Here is a 19,030-nt window from a genome sequence, read left to right as displayed (position 1 = left end):
AAGGTCCCTAACATTCCCTAATGTTAGTAATCCCTAACAGTCTGTCATTCTGTGATTCTGTGTGTACGTCCGTGTGCGTGCGTGTGTGTCTGTGGGTGTGCACATGTGTGTACATTTGCACGGTCGTGTGTATTTACGTGTGTGTGTAGATCTTGGTGTGCATTTTGTGTGTCCGTTTGCATGTCTGTGTGTGCATATGCCTGTGTGTGTGTGTGTGTGTGTAGATGTGTGTGTGTATAGGGGTGTGTGTGTATGTGTGTGTGTGTGTTTAGGGGTGTGTGTGTGTGTGTGCATGTGGGTGCACACATGGCTGTGTATGTACACGTATGTGTACGTGTGTGTCCCCGTGTATATGCGCGGACACGTGTGCTCACACATGTGCGCACATACTTGTGTTTATTGGTGTCAGTGTGTCTGTACACGTCCCTACACGCCTGCCCACAGCGGCCCCCTTGAGGCGCCAGACCCCTCTCTCCCCCCCCCCCGCCCCTAGCAACGCGCGCCGTCCCCCCGGCAACCAGCGCGGCGCCGGGGGCCGAGCCTACAACCCCCAGCATGCCCCGCGGCGCGGCGCCGTGACGCAGCATACCGGAAGTGGGCTCTCGGGGCCGAGCGGCCGGCAGGGCCCGGTTCCGGGGGTCGCTTCCGTGACGGCGGCGGCGGCGGCGGCGGCAGAAGATGGCGGCGGAGCTGGAGGCCGAGGTGCCGGCCTTCGACAGGGGCCTGCTGGAGTGCTCCGCCGAGGAGATCGCCGCGGTGAGGGCGGGCAGCGGCCGGCAGCGGGACGGTGGCGGCCGGGTCGAGCCGGCCGTGGGGGTCTGCCCGGGGGAGGTGGGGGCGCTGGGGGAGGGGGGGCCCTGTGGGGGGATGGGGACGGAACCCGGGGGCCCGAGCCTCGGTTCTGCTGCTGCCTCGGTTCCCGGCTTTGTACAAAGCCCTTCGTGAGTCCGAGCCGTGCGGGCAGGCTGTGCGGGGACGCGTTTTGTTTTCGCTGTGGTGTGGGTGCCCGGTCTGAGGCATTGCCTGCCCGTGGGGTTGGCTCCGTGTGTCAGAACAGCGGGGCTGCCTCTGTGCGCCCCTAGGATGGGCCTCGAGGGGCTGACCCGCGTCGGCCCCTTCAGAAACAAAAGACAGCGTTACAGCCCGGCTCACCCCCCGGCTGTGGTGTACCTACAGCGAGGCAGGGGGATGATGAAATGGGCAAATGTGCGCAGTTAGCACAAACGCAGCCCAGGCGGCCTTATCGCTGTGAGCGGTGGCTGCTTTTCTGGGTCACGCTGCTGATAAACCCGAGGTCCACCAAGTGGAGCACATTGGCAGAATTGCTGCGTAGGTACAGGCGCCATCGTAACCTCAGTCTGTGCTTTCTCGGTTTTATTCTCCAGCACAAGCTACACTTTGGAGACCTATAGCTGCCAGTTCTGCTCTGTGTTAGGAGTTAAGCACAACCAGTGCTGCCTGATTGTATAAGTGACCAGGGTACTTGGCTTCTAGCACTGTTTTTCTCCCCTTCACTTCCTTTGCCCTCCTTTGCTGCTGGCATTACTTTGCTGCTAACACAATCCCGAGAAAACAAACACTAGTCCACAGCAAGTTACAGCACTTTGCATTTCAATTTCTCGTTGCAGAAACTTAACTATGAATTTCCACAGAATAACAATCAAAAATGATAAATTACCGGTATCTGTAGCAGCACATGAACCTGGAGTGCAGGTGCATTTTTAGCTATTACTTAGCTATTTAGCTATTATGTAGCTAGCAAAAACATAAATAATTTAAATTACACCTTTTAGCTTTTGAAAAGAGTAAATTGAATTGTTTCACGACTTGTTTGTATTACATGTATTGTTCTTCTAGTATCTCTTACAGAGATAGGGGTTTAGTAGGAACACTTGGTGGACCATTAGATATTTGCTTACATAAATGTTATTTGAAAAATGCTTTTTGGGTTATTTCAAGGCTGTCAAAAGTTACTGCCAGGGAGTAATAAGTCTAAGGGGGGAGGAAATGAGAAATACGCTTCCCTTTCTCAGAAAAAGCTTTCTTGGGAGAACAGAACATTGGCTTTTCTTACATGTGACTTCAGGATCGAAGACAAAGAAAGTTTGCCTCAATATAAGTTGTTTTCCTTGAAGAATATATGCCAAAGTTTTGAGTAGTTTTACTGCACTTCAGTACCTCTAAGGCAGTGATTTAGAAAAGCAGCATGACCTATATGTGCATACATATATATTGTTTAATAGCAATTCCACATGCACAACAGCGTGTTGAGTTGCCTTCCTGGTGGCTCTTGGTGTGACATTTGTTTCCTTGTCCTAGCAGCCCATGCCTCCTGCCTTCCGATACTCTCCTAGCCAGGATTCAGAACTGTGAGAGCAGTTGTGTGTAGAACTGGATCCACAAAGAGAGTTAGGTGTGATGACACTCGGAGTTGCCACGCCTAACTTTCAGGCAATTACTCCCAGAATTTTGGGGATGGGAAAGCCATTTACTTGAGGAACAAGAATTTTCTCTGGCCAGGTATTTGCCTGAGCTTGCAGTGCAGCTAATAGGCACTGTCTGTTTTCTAGGCAGAAATTAGTGATGTGCTACTGATTTAAAAGGTGGAAATTAAAGGCACTTTGCTGAGAAAAGTGCAGGTGTAATTACTAACGTATCCTCTGGAAAATCATCTAAAAATGTTCTTATTTAATAGGAATCATGGGAGAGGCAATGTCAGTTCCACTGTGATTGGGTCATTTCCTGGCAGTAGTAGGTATGATCAAAGAGGATGAAAAGATTCATGAGCAGGGGGGACAAAATCAAATTATTAAATTCTTAACAATGACTTTTTTCTTTTTTTGGTGCAATATTGTCTGCATCCTGGTGGCAATGGTAAGATTATCTCTAAACTTTTAGGTGGATGGGGGCTTGGGGGATCTTTTCCCATGGGCTTCGTTGGAAAAAATCCTGGCATTGACCGTCAAAGCAAGATGAACACAGAAAGATTTAGTCGGTTGGTTTTGATTTTAAGGAGTCAAACTGAGGGAAGGAGAAGTGAGGAAAGCATAATTTTATACTAAGAGCTGTATTGACAAATAAATTTTTTTATATGAAGTCCTCCATTAGAAAAAAATAGTAAACGAAAGCATTGCATTGCATTAAAAACAAAAAGCACAAACTCAAACAAGCAAACAAACGAGACACACCACAAACTACTACCCCTGAATGGCGTAAATGCTTTGCTAACTCTTTGTTTTGTGAAGAACTTACCACAACTGTGTTAGCTCAAGCATAAGTTCTTAAGAGTTCATTGTATGCAATTCAGAGTAAACCAAGCTAAAACATTTGATTATCAAACCTGTTTATTTTGGTATAATTAATTCTTGCTTTTCATGTGCAGTTTCAGGTTGATTCTGGATTCTTTATCTGGAGTTGCCTGGGGGTATCTGGTTGTCATACTTAGAGTGAGAAATGGCATGACGATGAGAAGTGGCATGCTACGGCTGTTTATATCATACAGGGTATAAAGTGCACACTCGCAGTAAATGCTTGCTCCCATTTATTTATTATAAAAGCCTTGCAGCCTTAATTTGCAGTTTAGACCTTTATAAAAATGTAATCCACAAGGCTGGAGTAAAACAAGTGTTGGCTTTGAGGATTATTGTATACTCCTCTGGTGTGCGTGTATACGGGGGACACACTATGACACACCTAGAAAGAGCTGTGAAGTACAGGGGGGAAAAAAATAGAAAGCTGTTTGTTGGCAGGTTATACAGCAGTTTGGCTTTTAAAATCTCTGTCAGAACAGATTTTAACTGATTGACCGAGAGAATTCATGCATGAAACATACTTGAAATAGTAATTCAGATGAGTTATTATTTTGGTGGTAGGAGAAACAAAAATAGATCCCCTTATTTTCTTAGTTAATTTGTTGAAATTAAATGAGGTGGATGGTTACCTAATGTTGTGCTTGCCAGTCTCCTTGTGCTTTTTGTCTTTGCCTGCTCCGTGCCAACTCCAGGCTTCCGCTGCGCCTCTGTGTCCCCAGCTGGCAGCATCAGTCTGCACGCCGCGTAAATGCAGCCAGCATACCCTTAAAAGTCACGGTGAGCGCTGGGACGTTTCACTGGTCACGCATCCTGGTGGAAAACCTTGAAGAGTTTGAACTCTTAGATCTTGTGTTTTGGAAAACAACAACAACAAACTGCTTTGTGTCAAACGGATAAAATGTGCAGGCTGGTGAACAGATGATTCCTTTCCTAATGTCTGTCTTATGTAATCTGCTAGGTTTAACACTTAGAAGGAAGCAAGGCTTTCTGGTTTTGTAATGCCATTTTAGGTTTTCAAGTTAGAAATAAAAAAGGCTTCCTGATGGATAGAACTATGGTTGGTATTTTTATTAACATTACTTTTTTACTGTTTCCTTTTATTTTAAAAGAAATGGCTACAAGGAAGTGAGCTTCAGAAAGAAGTGTATCGGCATCTGGCCTATTATGTACCAAAAATTTACTGTAGGGGTCCCAACCCTGCTCCGCAAAGAGAAGACATGCTGGCACAACACGTTTTGCTGGGACCAATGGAATGGTATCTTTGTGGCGAAGATCCTGCATTTGGTTTTCCAAAGCTTGAGCAAGCGAACAAGCCTTCCCATCTCTGCGGCCGTGTTTTTAAAGTGGGAGAGCCGACATATTCTTGCAGGTAGTTCAAAATGCAATTTCGAAGTATGTCTCGTTTGTGAAGTTACAGAACAAGTTTAGATAGAAATGTACTGTCCTAATGAAAAGGTAATACCTCAAATATCTTTTTAAAGTAAATTTGTGGTTGTGTTTTGTGATGGGTTGGACCAGGAAAATTTAACACACGATGGGATTATAAATGTTAAAATATTAATTAGTATATTGTGGACTGATTTCTGTACAGAAGTAATGCAAGACAAAAAAAGTAATTCAGGTGAACTCTGAGTGATTTCATGGCATTAATCAGAAATAATTGGGCAGGTGCGTATCATGGAGTTGAGGTGTTTAAGAAGGGTTTTCAGGCCTCTCATCTTGAGGTGGAGGAGGTGAAATTTGTGGGTTCCTTAGATCCCTGTTACTGTTTCCTGTTGTGTTTTAAGAAATTGCTTTGGTTTATAGCTGGTAATGAGCAACAATGAGAGTTTAAATGAAACTTTTGTTGAAGATAGAGAATAAATGTTTTATGAGTTAACAAAAATTGTTAAAAGCAGCAGCTTTCCAGTTGTGAAATTTACAGTTCTGCTTCTGCTTTAGTTTATCAAGCCCCCTCACTTGTTTGAGAAATTACTTTGCCAATGGTACTGAGTTTGTCATAAGTTTAGCGCTCTGAAGGATTGATACCCAATTTTGTAGAACTAATCTACTCCAAATTGTTGTAATAAGTGGTTTCCTTTAGTATTTTTTAAAAATGCAGTGTTCCACAAACAGAAATTACTGTAAAACAGAAGAGCTTCCTATATTTCTGCGTTGACATTTTTACTTTCAGCGGTTCCTCTGGAGGAAAGAAACATGAAAATGACTTGGTACTTCATGCATATTAAGTTGTGGCTGCCTGATTATCTTCCAGTGATTAACTGGTCAGATTTATTTAGTGAAATGAAATTAAGAAAATTCTTGATAATAACATTCCATAGGATCTATAATGTCATCTTTTGAACAAAATAAGTTATTTCTCTGAATTGTTGTTTTTAAAATAACCATCATAAGACACTGATTTTCCTGGTGGTCACTTTTACATTGCATAACCTGGGTCCCTTTATTCTGAGGTGGCTTGAAAGCAGTTGCCTTATATAAGTTCATGTATTTTCAGTGTTGCTTTTCTCAGGGAGGTAATTAAAAATAATGCATAACTGTTTCCTTCATTCTTCTAGTCCTTTTTTTCATAGAAATATTACTTCTGTCTAATGCAGCCATGCTTGTAGACAGGACTTAATTATGCTCTCCAGTCTTCTGGTTGAGGAAATTGCATTCTTGGACCTGTTCAGTGAGCTTGTAGGTCTAAACTTGGAAGCAGACGTTTGATGTAATCTGTTGTGTACTGTCTTTCTTTCCAGTGTTCAGTAAAAAAAAAAAAAAAAAAAAAGTCTTTGATGGCTGAAGGTTGTTAGTGCTAGTACTCTGTACTCAAGAGAACTTGCTTAGGTTTATACTGTATACCTGTCTGCACTGCAAGCTGTAATCCACCTGTTTACTTGCATATATGCTTGTCTCACCTCTTGGAAGACAGTGGCTAAGTTAACCAAGTATAAACGTTACCCAAACAAACTTTCTATAGCCTCTTCTGTTTTGGGAGCAGATATTTTTTTTCTCCATTTCAATTGTTTCCCCCTCCTTGCACCCTATCCCTTTCATCTTTCAGAATAACGTATATAGTAGTCAGAAGGCTGATATTGGTGATATTTGACCATTACCTGTTGTAGAATGTGTAATAAAAGTCTAAAAATTTGTTTAATGCTTTTTTTCCCTCTCTCCTGTTGTCAGAGACTGTGCAGTTGACCCAACTTGTGTGTTGTGCATGGAGTGCTTTCTTGGAAGTATTCACAGAGAGCACCGATACAGGGTTAGTAATACTGCTGGAGTATGTGGTGTAGTCATTAATGTCTTTGTATGTGTATGAAACTCCTTCTTTATAGTTCAAACTATAAATGTGTATTTATAGAATATATCCCTAATTTCAAAACATTGGGTGCATATGACATTTGGAGTTGGTCTGTGCAATAATCTTGTATGAACTTGAGTGTTTGAATTTGAGTGTACATTCTGAAGTTTAGTATTTTTAAATGCTGAGCAAGGACATTTTATGTACAACAACTAAACTTACGAATGTGTTTATTTTTAATATATGCCCTTGAGTGTGCTTTACAGCATTAAACTTGCTTTTTGCTTGTTTTGAATACGATGATTTTTAGACGGTATTGAAAAACCTTTACCATGAAACTACTATTGTTTTAAAATTATTTCCTTTAAATGTCTAATATTAAATTCTTTACAACATCAGCAATTTTGGTTGTTTTTAAATATAATGTGAAAGTAACAAATTGAAACTGTAGATGCCTATGTCTACTGCTACTAATAGTGTAGATTTATTTTTGTGGGTTTTTTTTTTTTTTGAACTAGAAGTCCTTGGTGTGTTTTTAGACCAGGACGCAAATTGCAGCCTTTCTGTAAATCGTTTTTTGACAATGCTTCACTGCACTGCTGTTAGTGTAACTATGCATTGATTTGATTTACATTGAGTGCTAGAATTTAGAAGGGGAAAAAAAAACAACACAAAACCTGCTTCAGGAAACCCAACCCAATTGCTGTTGTCAGCATGCTTCTAGGAGGTTTTTAGCCTGCAAGCTTGCTTAGGGAATTAGATGACATCCGAAAGTGTAAGCAAATATTTCAAATGTCCATCCAACTCTATTGATACCGTAGGGTGTATTTGTATGTATACAATATACCTTCCTGACACAAATAGGTGAAGAAAGAATTATTCTATGAATTATTTAATAGTTGTGGTTCAAAAACTGTTACGTTTATTAATTTGAGCTTATCTTTGCTTTAAGTAAAAGTTTATTAAAACAATGTGAACGGTACATCATTACAGTATTCAGCTACTGCTTACTATGCTTATGAAGATTTATGATGCAAACAGTTTGTAAGTTTTGTCCAGGAACTCCTGTTATTGCAAACAGTGCATCTGTTCCTTTTAATAATGTTACATGAAATGATAAAGCTTTGCTCAGATGAAAAATGTGAGAATCTGAAGTAGCAAAGGTGGCATTACAAGTAGAAAATTCAGGAAAGCTGCACATTACTACCATGTTGTCCTGTTGTAAACTGTGTACATTAATACACAGCCTTGGACGTGGGTAGAATAGGAGTCTTTGGACCTTTTTTTTTCTTTCCTTGTGGCATAGACAGGTTGAAGTATATAAGCTTTCAGCCATCATAGAAACAGACACGATTTTACTTTTTTGAAGAGGGTACTGGAAAAAGCTATCAGGTGTTGTGGTCATGCTTTTGTAGTTTAGCTGTGACTACTTGTGTTAATGTGCATGCATGGCTTATATGTGTGTTCACATGACTTTGTTTTAAAAATCATTTCAGATGACAACATCAGGTGGAGGAGGTTTCTGTGACTGTGGTGATACAGAGGCTTGGAAAGAAGGTCCTTACTGTCAAAAGCATGAACTTAACACTTCAGAGACTGCAGAAGAAGAGGTAGTAACAGTTAAGACATCCTGTTTCAAAACACTATTAACTGTTCACGTGTGTGTATAAGAAACCATTCAAATGAGCTGATATTTAGTCTTCTATGCCAAAACATGAGCGTTCACAGGAGACTAGAGTAAATTTAATAGAAATATTCAACCGTACTATGAATTAGACAAAGTCTTACCAAACTTAGAGTTACTTAGAATGACATTTTCTACTTGAAGGCTTTATTTTGTATGTTGTTGGTTGCCTGTGCAGCTTTAGTTCAGTTTCTTTGTTTTTCTCTCTTATTCTGAGAGGCAGTCTTCCAGATGAAAAAAAATTGTATGTAATTGTGTGAATAAGCCAAATTAAGCTATCTGTGTAACATATGTTCTGATTCTCACAAAATAAAGCACACAAATATTTTGAGTCAAAATACCTTGCTATTACAAAAATGCCTTACAGTTAAGATAAACGTCTATAAGAGCTTGTTTCCTATGGAGAAGGTAAATAAGAGAACATCTCTTCACAATTTCTTATAGCATAATGACTTAGATATATTAAATGAAGCTAGAAAAAAAAAAGTTTCACTATTTAGAGTATGAATTCAAGCTGTTGAAATTAATGCCACATAGAAAGCACTGTACTTGCTAAAAGTCTATGTATGTACAGAAGGCAATTTAACCTATTTGTGGAGGAAAAAATAATTGATGGCTATGTAAAAGTGCAGTTACCATCTTTGACTTGGGAAGTCTCTTCGTCTTAAGGTAGTCTCTTGGTCTTAAGGACCAGAGGTGCATTCTGCTCTTATATTCTTTCCTTAGTATCTGTTGTTATGCTTCAGGAATGATAGTGTCCAGTTGGACTTCTGGTCTGACCAGTTAAAGCTGTTCTTATGCAATAGAATTTGTGACATTTTTTGAAGGGAATATATGAGAAAAAATTTCACACGAATTTTTCTGATCTGATGCTTTAAGTGAAGCTACTCTAACCATATTTGCAGTAACAGTAGTCCTTGTAAAATCTGTCCTCACTGTCTCAACCCCTAGCAATTTCTGCATGGACTCACTGCTTGGCCTGCCTGCCAGGTTACATTACTGGGCAGCCTCAGAAAACGTGTTCTGCGATCTTGGGTTGGCTGCTACTGCAGTGTGCAATGATACTTATGGTGGCAATGAAAGATGGCAGTAATTTGATTGATGGAAAAACTTCAGGTACTGGGCAGGTTTTGTGCTTCTTTCCCGTAAGTGATGGGGATTGAGATCCTCCCGTGGAGCGTTGTGTTTGAGGTAGATCAAGGATTGTTTGAGTTCACTGGTAGCCTGCTTTCTCCTTGCCCAGAGATGTGTCTTTGCTGAAGGTGTTAGGAACAGAGGCAGTGCAGCCGTTTAAGGTTTGCCTTTGCTGTTGGTGACTGATAACTCTGCATATCCTAAATAAGTTTTAAATTAATCAAAAAAGAGGAATGGTGGTTATTAGCATTTCTGTAAAACTTCCAAATATCCCCAGAGTATGTTGGGGTGGGTGGTTGAATAAACAGCATACAGTATAAGTAAACTTTTTTTTTTTTTTTAGAGTATGAATACAATGTACAGAATGACTGGAGTTTACAACAATTCACAGTACGGGTGAATTGCTGACTGCTGAGGGCCTGCTGTAAATAATGCAGACTTATTCTGAAAAGTTTATTGTGGCCATTTTGATACAGTGTAAACTGTACTGAAATAGAACTTGGTGGTACACTGTAATCCTACAACAGAAGTTGTGCTACCACTCCATATCTTTCTCTGTTAACTATTACACAGATTTCTATAGTATTCTGAATTGAGTCAGTGACCCAGTATCAGTCCATGTGGTCCAACAGGTGGCTTGCAGGCCATGCAGTTTTCCCTTTCCAGGTTTGTAGAAAAGGCAGGAGTTGATTTGAGCATCAAAACTTTGAGAATTGATGGTTGTGTCTTGATACACTTCTATTTGTAAAGCAGTAGGAGAAGCAGAAGCCCTTCGCTGAAGAGGCTTTTGATGTTTTCTATTTGTACACAAATCCCATGAAATGGATTGGAAGGAAATTGTAGTGTTATCTGCTAGCTGACAGGGGACTGACATATCAGCTTCTGCTGTTGTGGGAAAGGGAACTAACTACAGGTGTGTAACATGGCAGTGGATCTCTTTTTCTGCTCCAGAAAGAAGTTCCTTTGAGTTTGCAGACTGAGGAGGACTTCTCTTCCCCTTTTCAGTTCCCTTAGCAGCAGCAGCCCTTCCCTTCTGGCAGAGAAGGGAGGCTGAGTTTATAGTGGCTGCTGCAGATGTCAAATGGGGGCACCCCGGAGAGTGCAGAGCAGGCACAAGTGGAGGTGTGTTCCCATGCAGAAGGGAACGGGTGTCCCTGAACAAGATGGACATGTGGGCAGATTCCATAGTGTGAGAGACTTCCATCATAACTTGTGATCTCAGTGTGCTGGTGGTTGTACATTCTTGGGCAGATAAGACTTCTGCCTCTAAAAGCTTGGTACTTATAAAAGAAGGCAACAAATGTATATTTATTCATGTTCTGCAGTTTACTAATACTGGTAAGTGGAACAAAATACAGTGATTTCAAATAACATTTTTTGAAGACGTTATGGAAAAAGCAGGTTCTGATACGGCTGAGGTTGAAAGTGGGTTGGTTATATTAGAAGGTATGCAGAAGTGAGAAGGAAAGTGAAAACACAGAAGTGTGAAAATTTAAGTGGGTGATCATAGGCAAGTTAGCGTTTGGGCATTGAATGCTAGATTCCCAGTTTGGTGATTTTCAGTGAAGAACACAAAAAAGAAAACAGGCTGATTATTGACTCTGTTCCTTTCAAATGCAAAGTTATTTAAAGAAAGGCACCCTTAAAGATGCTTACATCATCTTTGACACAAAGAAGTTTGAATTTGACAAAATTCCCTATTCTGAATGCCATTTAATTTCTCAATTGCTATTTATACTTATTTTTCAGGATCCTCTTGTGCACTTACCGGAAGATATGGTAGCAAGAGCTTATAATATTTTTGCTATCACATTTAAATATGCAGTAGATATATTAACATGGGAAAAAGAAAATGAACTGCCTGGCCTAGAAATGATGTAAGTATATAGGCCTTTTAAAGGCCTGCAGATATTTCAAATGAAAAAATGTGAATTCTTACTTTAAGCCTATTTTCTGTCTTTCCTAAAATTCTATCAGGAATATTTTGTAGGCTATAGACTAAGTTTTAATGGATTTATTTTTCCTCTATTTTTTATTTCTGGGTACATCCCATTTCTTTCCATGGAGTTGATGAAGCAATGTGTCTGTGATAACTTAATTTTCCTAATATTGTAAAGGAAATATTACTACAGTACAATACCCTAAAACAAGTGGTGGCACTGAAGTTGAGTTCTAATGGCAAAAGCATTTTGTGCTTTTTGTGAGCCATTTATTACAAATTTTGAAACGTTACATAATATTGTAATATAGTATAACAAAGTATAGTCATAGATATGTAGGTTTTTTTTGTGTGTTGGCCTATTAGTAACTTTGTGCTGTATGAAGAAGACTGCTATTTAACAAAATGATGGGGGTCAAAAGATTGTACTGAATCTATGTAATCTTAAAAAGTTGTGGCTTTGAGGATTGTGGAGTTCTCTTTCAGAGACTGCCAAGCTTTTGTTGAATAACAGAAATTTGTGGTACTACTGGGGAAACAGGTGTGTTAAAATAATGCCAGACCAGTGAAACCTCTAGGAAGTTATGGGAGAATGTACTGAGCACAGCTGCACTGGAAGGAAATATGTTTTCCTTAGGAAACTGCTGATTCACAATCAACGAATTCTCAAAAGTATTACTCAGACCTAAGTTTTGTCTTAAGATTTTGCTCATTTTGGATTTAATTCTTCAGGAAAGTTGCATGTTCCTATACAAGTTAGAGAGGGTCAGTCCTTTTGGAATATAACTCTGTAGCAAAGGAAGCCCAGGCTTGGGTTGTCTGCTTAGTGGAAAACGTTGTTAAATTACAAGTTGATCTTTTAAACTGTATTACTTTGAATTACATAAATCCAATGCTTGCTTTTGAAGTGAGAAGAATGATACCTACTACTGCATGCTCTTTAATGATGAAGTCCACACCTATGAACAAGTTATTTATACTCTTCAGAAAGCTGTCAACTGCACACAGAAGGAAGCTATTGGTTTTGCAACGACAGTAGATAGAGATGTAAGTAAATTCCTTTCTAGAAATTTTATGCTTACCCTAGTGTTTATTTTATATGTCCACACTTACTTAATTTGTTTTCCCAAAGAGTATGGTTAATGTGATTGAGCCACATGTGTTAGGTCACTAACTTATTGACCAACCCAAACTGCATTTAAGATTGAATATATATTTCAGCATCCCTGTATTCTAGTAACTCTTACGAGTGTAGATACCAGAATGTTTCTTAGCCCCTCTGCAAAAGGCAGGCAGCAGCTTTAGCTCATGGCTTCCTATACACCAGGGAATTTTCATTGTAAGATCCATTGTACTTGCTCCAAGCAAGGGAAGAGAGTAACAGCTGTCCACTGTGAGGGATAAAATCCGTAATTGGCTGCTTTTGTTCCTGTGCTTACGGAATTATTTGTGGTTTTTAAATGTTTCTTTTTTGTAATGGTTAGATGAAAAATGGCAGGAAAAGGTAAAGCATTCTATACAGCATTTAGAGAGAACAATGAGTTCAGAATCATTACATACTGAATATGATTTTAACTAGTACATAGGTCTCAGAAACACTGCCAGTTGTGTGCGTCTTCTGGCTTGTGTGAATTTTTTTACAAAAGGGCTTCTTTTCCTCTGGCTAACTTTCTAGGGACAGCTGCATCTTTTTGTTTGTCTTCTAAGACTGTTGCTTTGAAAAAGTGTCCTTTTATATTTTGTTTCCTCATGCATTTTTGGGGGGTTGGGGCCGACACAGGGGATGGACAACACAACAAGGAGCATCTCTTTCAAAATGGCAATGAGAACATCACTTTCGGGTGTTGAAGTGGTTAGACTGGAAGAAAGGCAGTGGAAAAGGAAATTCAACTGCTTTATATTATGTAACGCTGAACTACATTTAATTCTTGTATTACCAGTACCCTATTTCTGTAATATCAGTACCTATATAAAGATTCCTTTGACTTAAACACATGCAATTTATTGTTGGATGGACTTTGGAGATTTTTCCCTGCTGCTCATCTGTCCTACTTTTAAATACATACAAATTTTTGTATGTATTGGCTTGGCAGTGTTATTGAATATTCAGGTGGGCAAACTTGAACTTTTTTGAGAAGCTAGGGATTATTTGCTTCAGGAATTCATGTGTCTGCACATGTGCGTGTATGTATACAAAAAAAGTCAATGCCTGAAACAATGTTTTGGCATCAGACAAGGTCTAAAGTTTGAGTAAGCTGTCCTGTCTGTAATACAGCAAAAATTAAACCAACTATCTCTATTTTAATTTACGTAATGGCAGCATACAATGTGGAAACCTTACAGTTTTGAAATAAACTACGTGCCTTAGTAACATTTGTTTAGAAGGTCAATTAGCTTTAATATCTACTTTAAAGGCATTGAAATGTAGTGGCTGTGTCTTAAAATCACGAATTATTGTACACACAAGATTTTGTTTAGCAGGTAACTGCATATATGGCTGTCGTGGTTTAACCCGGCCGGCAGCTAAACACCACGCAGCCGTTCACTCACCCTCCCCCCTCCCTTTCTGGGACAGGGGAGAGAAATGGAAAGTGAAGCCCGTGAGTTGAGATAAAGACAGTTTAATAAGACAGGAAAATAATAATAACAATAATAATAATAATACAATGATGATAATAGTACTACTAATAATAATGTGTACAAACAAGTGATGCACAATGCAATTGCTCACCACCCGCTGACCGATGCCCAGCCTAACCCCAAGCAGTCCGGCCCCCCTCCCCTGGCTTCCCCTGGCTAGCCACCCCTATATATTGTTTAGCATGACGTCAGATGGTATGGAATACCCCTTTGGCTAGTTCGGGTCACCTGTCCTGGGTCTGTCCCCTCCCAGCTCTTACTGCACCCCCAGCCTGCCTGTTGGCAGGACAGAGCAAGAAGCTGAGATGTCCTTGGCTTGGTATAAGCACTGCTCTGCAACAATTAAAACATCGGGGTGTTATTGGCACTCTTCTCATCCTAAGCCAAAACATAGCATTCTACCAGCTACTAGGAAGAAAATTAACTCTGTTCTAACTGAAACCAGGACAATGGCATGGTTTTATTTTCTTTTTAAAACTACAAGTTGCATATTGGAAACCCAAATATCTAGCTACATGCAGTACTTTTTAAAAAAAAAAAAAAATGAAATTTGCATGAAAGCAAGCGCAATCAACTTGCATCTGAAACCTTTACTGTATCTTTTATACCAATGTAAACCACAGCATTTGACTTTCTTGGTCAGAACCTAGTATTAACATTACCTTTTTTTTTTACTAAATTCAAGGGACGTAGATCTGTGCGATACGGAGACTTCCAGTACTGTGATCAAGCAAAATCAGTAATAGTGGTAAGTAACATGACCTACTTACTTGCCGCATGTTTCCAAAAGGAGGTATTGCTACATAGTTTTGTGATACTGTTACTGTCACAGCTCTTTACAGTAACAGAAAATGTTGGAGATACTAGGATATACAAAGGAGATGTATCAAAAACACAGGTTTATGCTCTGTTTTTCTTCGTTTTTATACCTATAATTTAACTTGCACACTAACTCATTTCCTAAGAAATTTTTCCTAGACTGTATCTGTCTTCAGAAAAGAGATTAGGAAGTTCAAATGTAATCTTTTAATTGCATGTCAGTTCAGATCAGTGAAGCTAAACTATTTTTTTCCTATAATATCAAATTGTTCGCCTTTTTGTGATAGCCCCAACCACTGAAATTGCAACTGAGTGATTAAATCCAAGTGCTAAGCTACAAGTGCGTTTCTTGTATATATGAATGCATGTGTGTATAGTTGTACTCTATATTATAAGGTTCTTCCATGTAAGAACATGGGATTATTATTTTTCTTTAATTTTCATTTAACTGCTGCAGTGCAGTACTTAGTTACTTGAAAGAATTTGTGTACAATGCTGCTACCACTAGGAAAGAAATGCTGTAACTACAGTTACTGTACTGTACTATTTAAAGTAGTTTGAAAACAGGAATGTATCTTTGGAGATGAAGTGGTGCCGTATACCTAGTTTGCCCCCTATGCAGTCAAAGAACAAATGACTTCTATGTGTAACCTTATCAATCAGGCATTACTAGCACAGAGATGAAAGGACACTGTTTCATTCTTGTTTTAATTCTGTGTTTGTTTTTCATTTTCGGAAATTGTCTGTGAACGGTAAAATTCTCTTCTTGGTGTGCTGCTGTGTGACTTGCATGTCATGTTGTGGAGAATGAATGTGCGTGGCTGTCTTAGGCTATGTGTGGGGCTGCTTATCAGTAAAATGCAGCAGATCAGTGTTTCTGTTGATAAGAGCAGAAGAGTGGAAAATGGATTGGCCTAAATACACTGCTATTGCATAATAATGTCATTAAAATATTAATAGGATAAGCAAACTTCAGATTTTTGATTTAGCTTCTTCTCCATGCAGATAGCAGTCATTTAAATATGTATTAAAATTATAAATTACTGAAATTAATCATAGGCATGTTGTATTTCTGTATGGTGATGTATGCGAGCCCTCATTAAATAAGCATTACCTTCTTTTTTTCCCCATTTTAAAGAGAAATACCAGTCGTCAGACGAAGCCATTGAAAGTACAAGTTATGCATTCATCCATTGTTGCTCATCAGAGCTTTGGTCTGAAGCTACTAACTTGGCTTGGCAGTGTTATTGGATATTCAGGTGGGCAAACTTGAACTTTTTTGAGAAGCTAGAGATTATTTGCTTCAGGAATTCAGCTTGCTTCACAATGTTGTCTACTTCTTTCACATATGCAATATATAAGGCAAAACAATATCTTGTTGGAGTTGATCCTGTTTTCTGATACTGAAGTGCAGTTCTGACTTCTGTATAAAAGCACTACCAGTTTTAGTTAGTCTTCTCAGATATTGTTTTCTGTTTAGTTGATGTTGAACTTTGAGCTGAGAATCACTGTCAAACGTTGTATGCCAAGAAGCTATTTTTCAGTCCCTAGTTCTTTTTAAATGAATGCAGTAAGCTGAAAATAACCTGTCTGCTTAGACAAAACAAAATTAATCACAAGTCACTTGATGAATGATGATGAAAGTGATTACTTATGGTTTGTTGCTGTGCAAGCAGAACAACAGAGAGAATGCAAGGATGTGGGGACTGCTCTGGGATAAGTATAGAAACCAATGAAGTATTAATCAGATATTTAGAAAGAGGCTTCTTCAAAGGAATCAAGATGCATGGTATCACTTTTATGGGAAGGCTCAGTGTTTGTTCTGGTGTGCTTCCTCCTTTGTCTTGAGTCAAAGTTGTGAAGATGTTGAGCGTGAGCTGAAGTAAAAGGAAAATACATCAAACTGCCAATAGGTAGAGAAGCAGATACTTGGACTTAATTAAGTGCACCCAATGCAGTTCATGTGTGCTATGCACCTGTAAATTTTAACAAGAATTACTAGCAGAGCTCTCTCTGCCACTGTAATGCCACGTATACATTCTTCTGTATAGGTGCAGGATTTGTTCAGAGATTATATGTATGATTAGATTGATACTTGAAAAAGTTGCCAAGATTTCAGGCATGGGTGCTCTATATCATTTTATTTATGATAGATGAGTAGTTTATTTGTATGAATTTAGTTTTAAAACACACATGTCAAACTTTTGAAAAGTTACGGTAGCAGTTTGTTCAAGTATTTGGTTTCCCATAGCTTCTTAACAAATGCACCCAAACATACACATTCTGCTCCGTTTTTTAAGTAGCCTGTTACCATTCAATCTGCAATGTGAGATGACAGAATTGCAATGCTTTGGTGGTTTCATCTAAAATCTCCCTGGCCAGATGGAGATTGGAGGTAGAGCTGAACTCTGTGGGGGCAGGGGACACGGCCCTGTTATGGGGGCTGACAGACTTCATGGAACTGCACTTTGCAGTGATACGGGACGCATGGCACCAAGCCACTGCCAGCTCACGCTAGCTGGGAAGCTGAAGTGGCTAAGCAGGTTGCAGAGATAGTGTCTAATGCTTGTAAGTCATAATTTTGTTAGTAAATATATATTACCTGCAGTCCAAAGCCAGGTTGAGCACTGTTCACATGAGCGTTGTGTTGCAGATGCAGGCTTGACTGCAAGCGTAGAACTTGTATGTTCTTTTCATAGCAGTTATTACTGCTTACCATTAAGAAAAAGAAAACGTAGAGAAGTTTTACAATAATAACAGCTAGTAAGTATATTTAAAAAAAATTACAGTCATATATGAATTATATTTTCCTTTTGACAGAACTGGTAAACAGGAAAAATATGACCCAGAAAATTAGCCTGATGTGTAACTACTTAGGTTAGTAAGCCAGCAGCAGTTCTAAGGAGGGACATTTTGCATAACTTCAAAACAAATCATTGTTTTGGCAGTTTTTGTAAGGTTCATTAATGTTCTCTAAAGCTAGCATAAGACTTGCAAAATATAAAATATTTGTGTGTCTGCCAGCAAAGCATGCAGTGTTACTCAGTTGTCTAGGAAAAGATGGATATGCGGCTTCTATTGTGTCTTAAGAACTTCCAGGTATCAAAATAATACACAAAATCAGTTTTTAAGCTATTACTAACTTCCACCTGTTCTCTTCATTAAGATGGCCTTCGTCGAATATTGTGTCAGGTTGGTCTACAGGAGGGGCCAGATGGTGAAAATTCTTCCCTTGTGGACAAGCTGATGCTGTACGATTCTAAACTGTGGAAGGGTAAGTTTTGTCCAGCTTTTGGAAAATACTGACGAATGTTAGGCATGACATTTTTCCCTTACTATATCTGCTAATTCATGATCACTTTTACCATAATATATAATTGCTTAGTTTGTTATAATATCTCTCCATGGTGCACTTATATAGAAGACAAGAACACAAAGATTGTTTGGAGACAGGTTTTTTAGGTCTTATTTTTCAGAGTAGTCTGAAGCCAAGGCTAATAAACAAGAGACTGATTTGGGGTTTGTCTGCTTTGTTGGATCTCAGTACCTATATCATATTTATCAAAATGGCACCTTTTTTGGCTTTTGACATAACTGATCTTCAGAAAGAAATGGTACAGATGTCTATTTTCAAGCTATGTATGGTCAATTCTTATTTGTATTGGCAGTATTTTCTGAAATGCTGCTCAGGCAGACTACATGTTCAGAGTTAGATAAGCTGATTGTTTTGCAGAGTTGTTCACAACAAAGAAAAAATTATTGCAGTTCCCAGGATTTTCCATGTAGCTGCTTTCCCTTGTCCCTTTCCTGGTCCATCCAAATCCTCTGTTCTGAGGAGCAGAGTTTAGTTCTTGTTTGACTGACTTGCCTAATATTTGAAGGTTTAGGTTATTCAACAGCTGAATATTACTTGACACAGGAGAAATAAATAATGCCGCTTGAAGCATTTTGTTTTATGTGCTCATCTTCATTCTTTGCTACAACCTGACAGACTTGATCAAAGCAGTTTCTGCTCTGAAATGTAGACTTACTTCACCCTGTAAAAGTTTTCTTTTCTAAATGTTTCCATAATACATTGATAGAAAGTAGTGATATGTAATGTGTTGTTCATTTTTCTTGACAGGAGCTAGAAATGTATATCACCAGTTATTCATGAGTAGTCTCCTGATGGATTTGAAATGCAAGAAACTTTTTGCTATCCGCTTTGCAAGAGTAAG

General features: G+C 39.1%; 1 protein-coding gene across 3 annotated transcripts in view; it reads left to right on the top strand.

Annotated features, from left to right (window-relative positions):
- Positions 1-610: 610 nt before the first annotated feature.
- The window catches only part of UBR2 (ubiquitin protein ligase E3 component n-recognin 2), a 50,479-nt gene continuing 32,059 nt past the window's right edge, over positions 611-19,030 (top strand). For all 3 annotated transcript variants that reach the window (XM_084515815.1, XM_084515813.1, XM_084515814.1), the window contains exons 1-10: positions 611-756; positions 4,421-4,680; positions 6,480-6,558; positions 8,094-8,207; positions 11,165-11,292; positions 12,263-12,401; positions 14,680-14,742; positions 15,952-16,072; positions 17,980-18,087; positions 18,937-19,025. In XM_084515815.1, coding sequence (XP_084371941.1) covers positions 679-756; positions 4,421-4,680; positions 6,480-6,558; positions 8,094-8,207; positions 11,165-11,292; positions 12,263-12,401; positions 14,680-14,742; positions 15,952-16,072; positions 17,980-18,087; positions 18,937-19,025 — 1,179 coding nt within the window. In that variant the 5' untranslated portion in view covers positions 611-678. The remainder of the gene's footprint in view (positions 757-4,420; positions 4,681-6,479; positions 6,559-8,093; positions 8,208-11,164; positions 11,293-12,262; positions 12,402-14,679; positions 14,743-15,951; positions 16,073-17,979; positions 18,088-18,936; positions 19,026-19,030) is intronic.

The sequence above is a fragment of the Aythya ferina genome (assembly GCF_964211825.1).
Source record: "Aythya ferina genome assembly, chromosome: 3".
Lineage (NCBI taxonomy): Eukaryota > Metazoa > Chordata > Aves > Anseriformes > Anatidae > Aythya > Aythya ferina.
The sequence above is the reverse complement of the archived record's forward strand: the minus strand, read 5'-3'. Positions and strand labels throughout refer to the sequence as shown.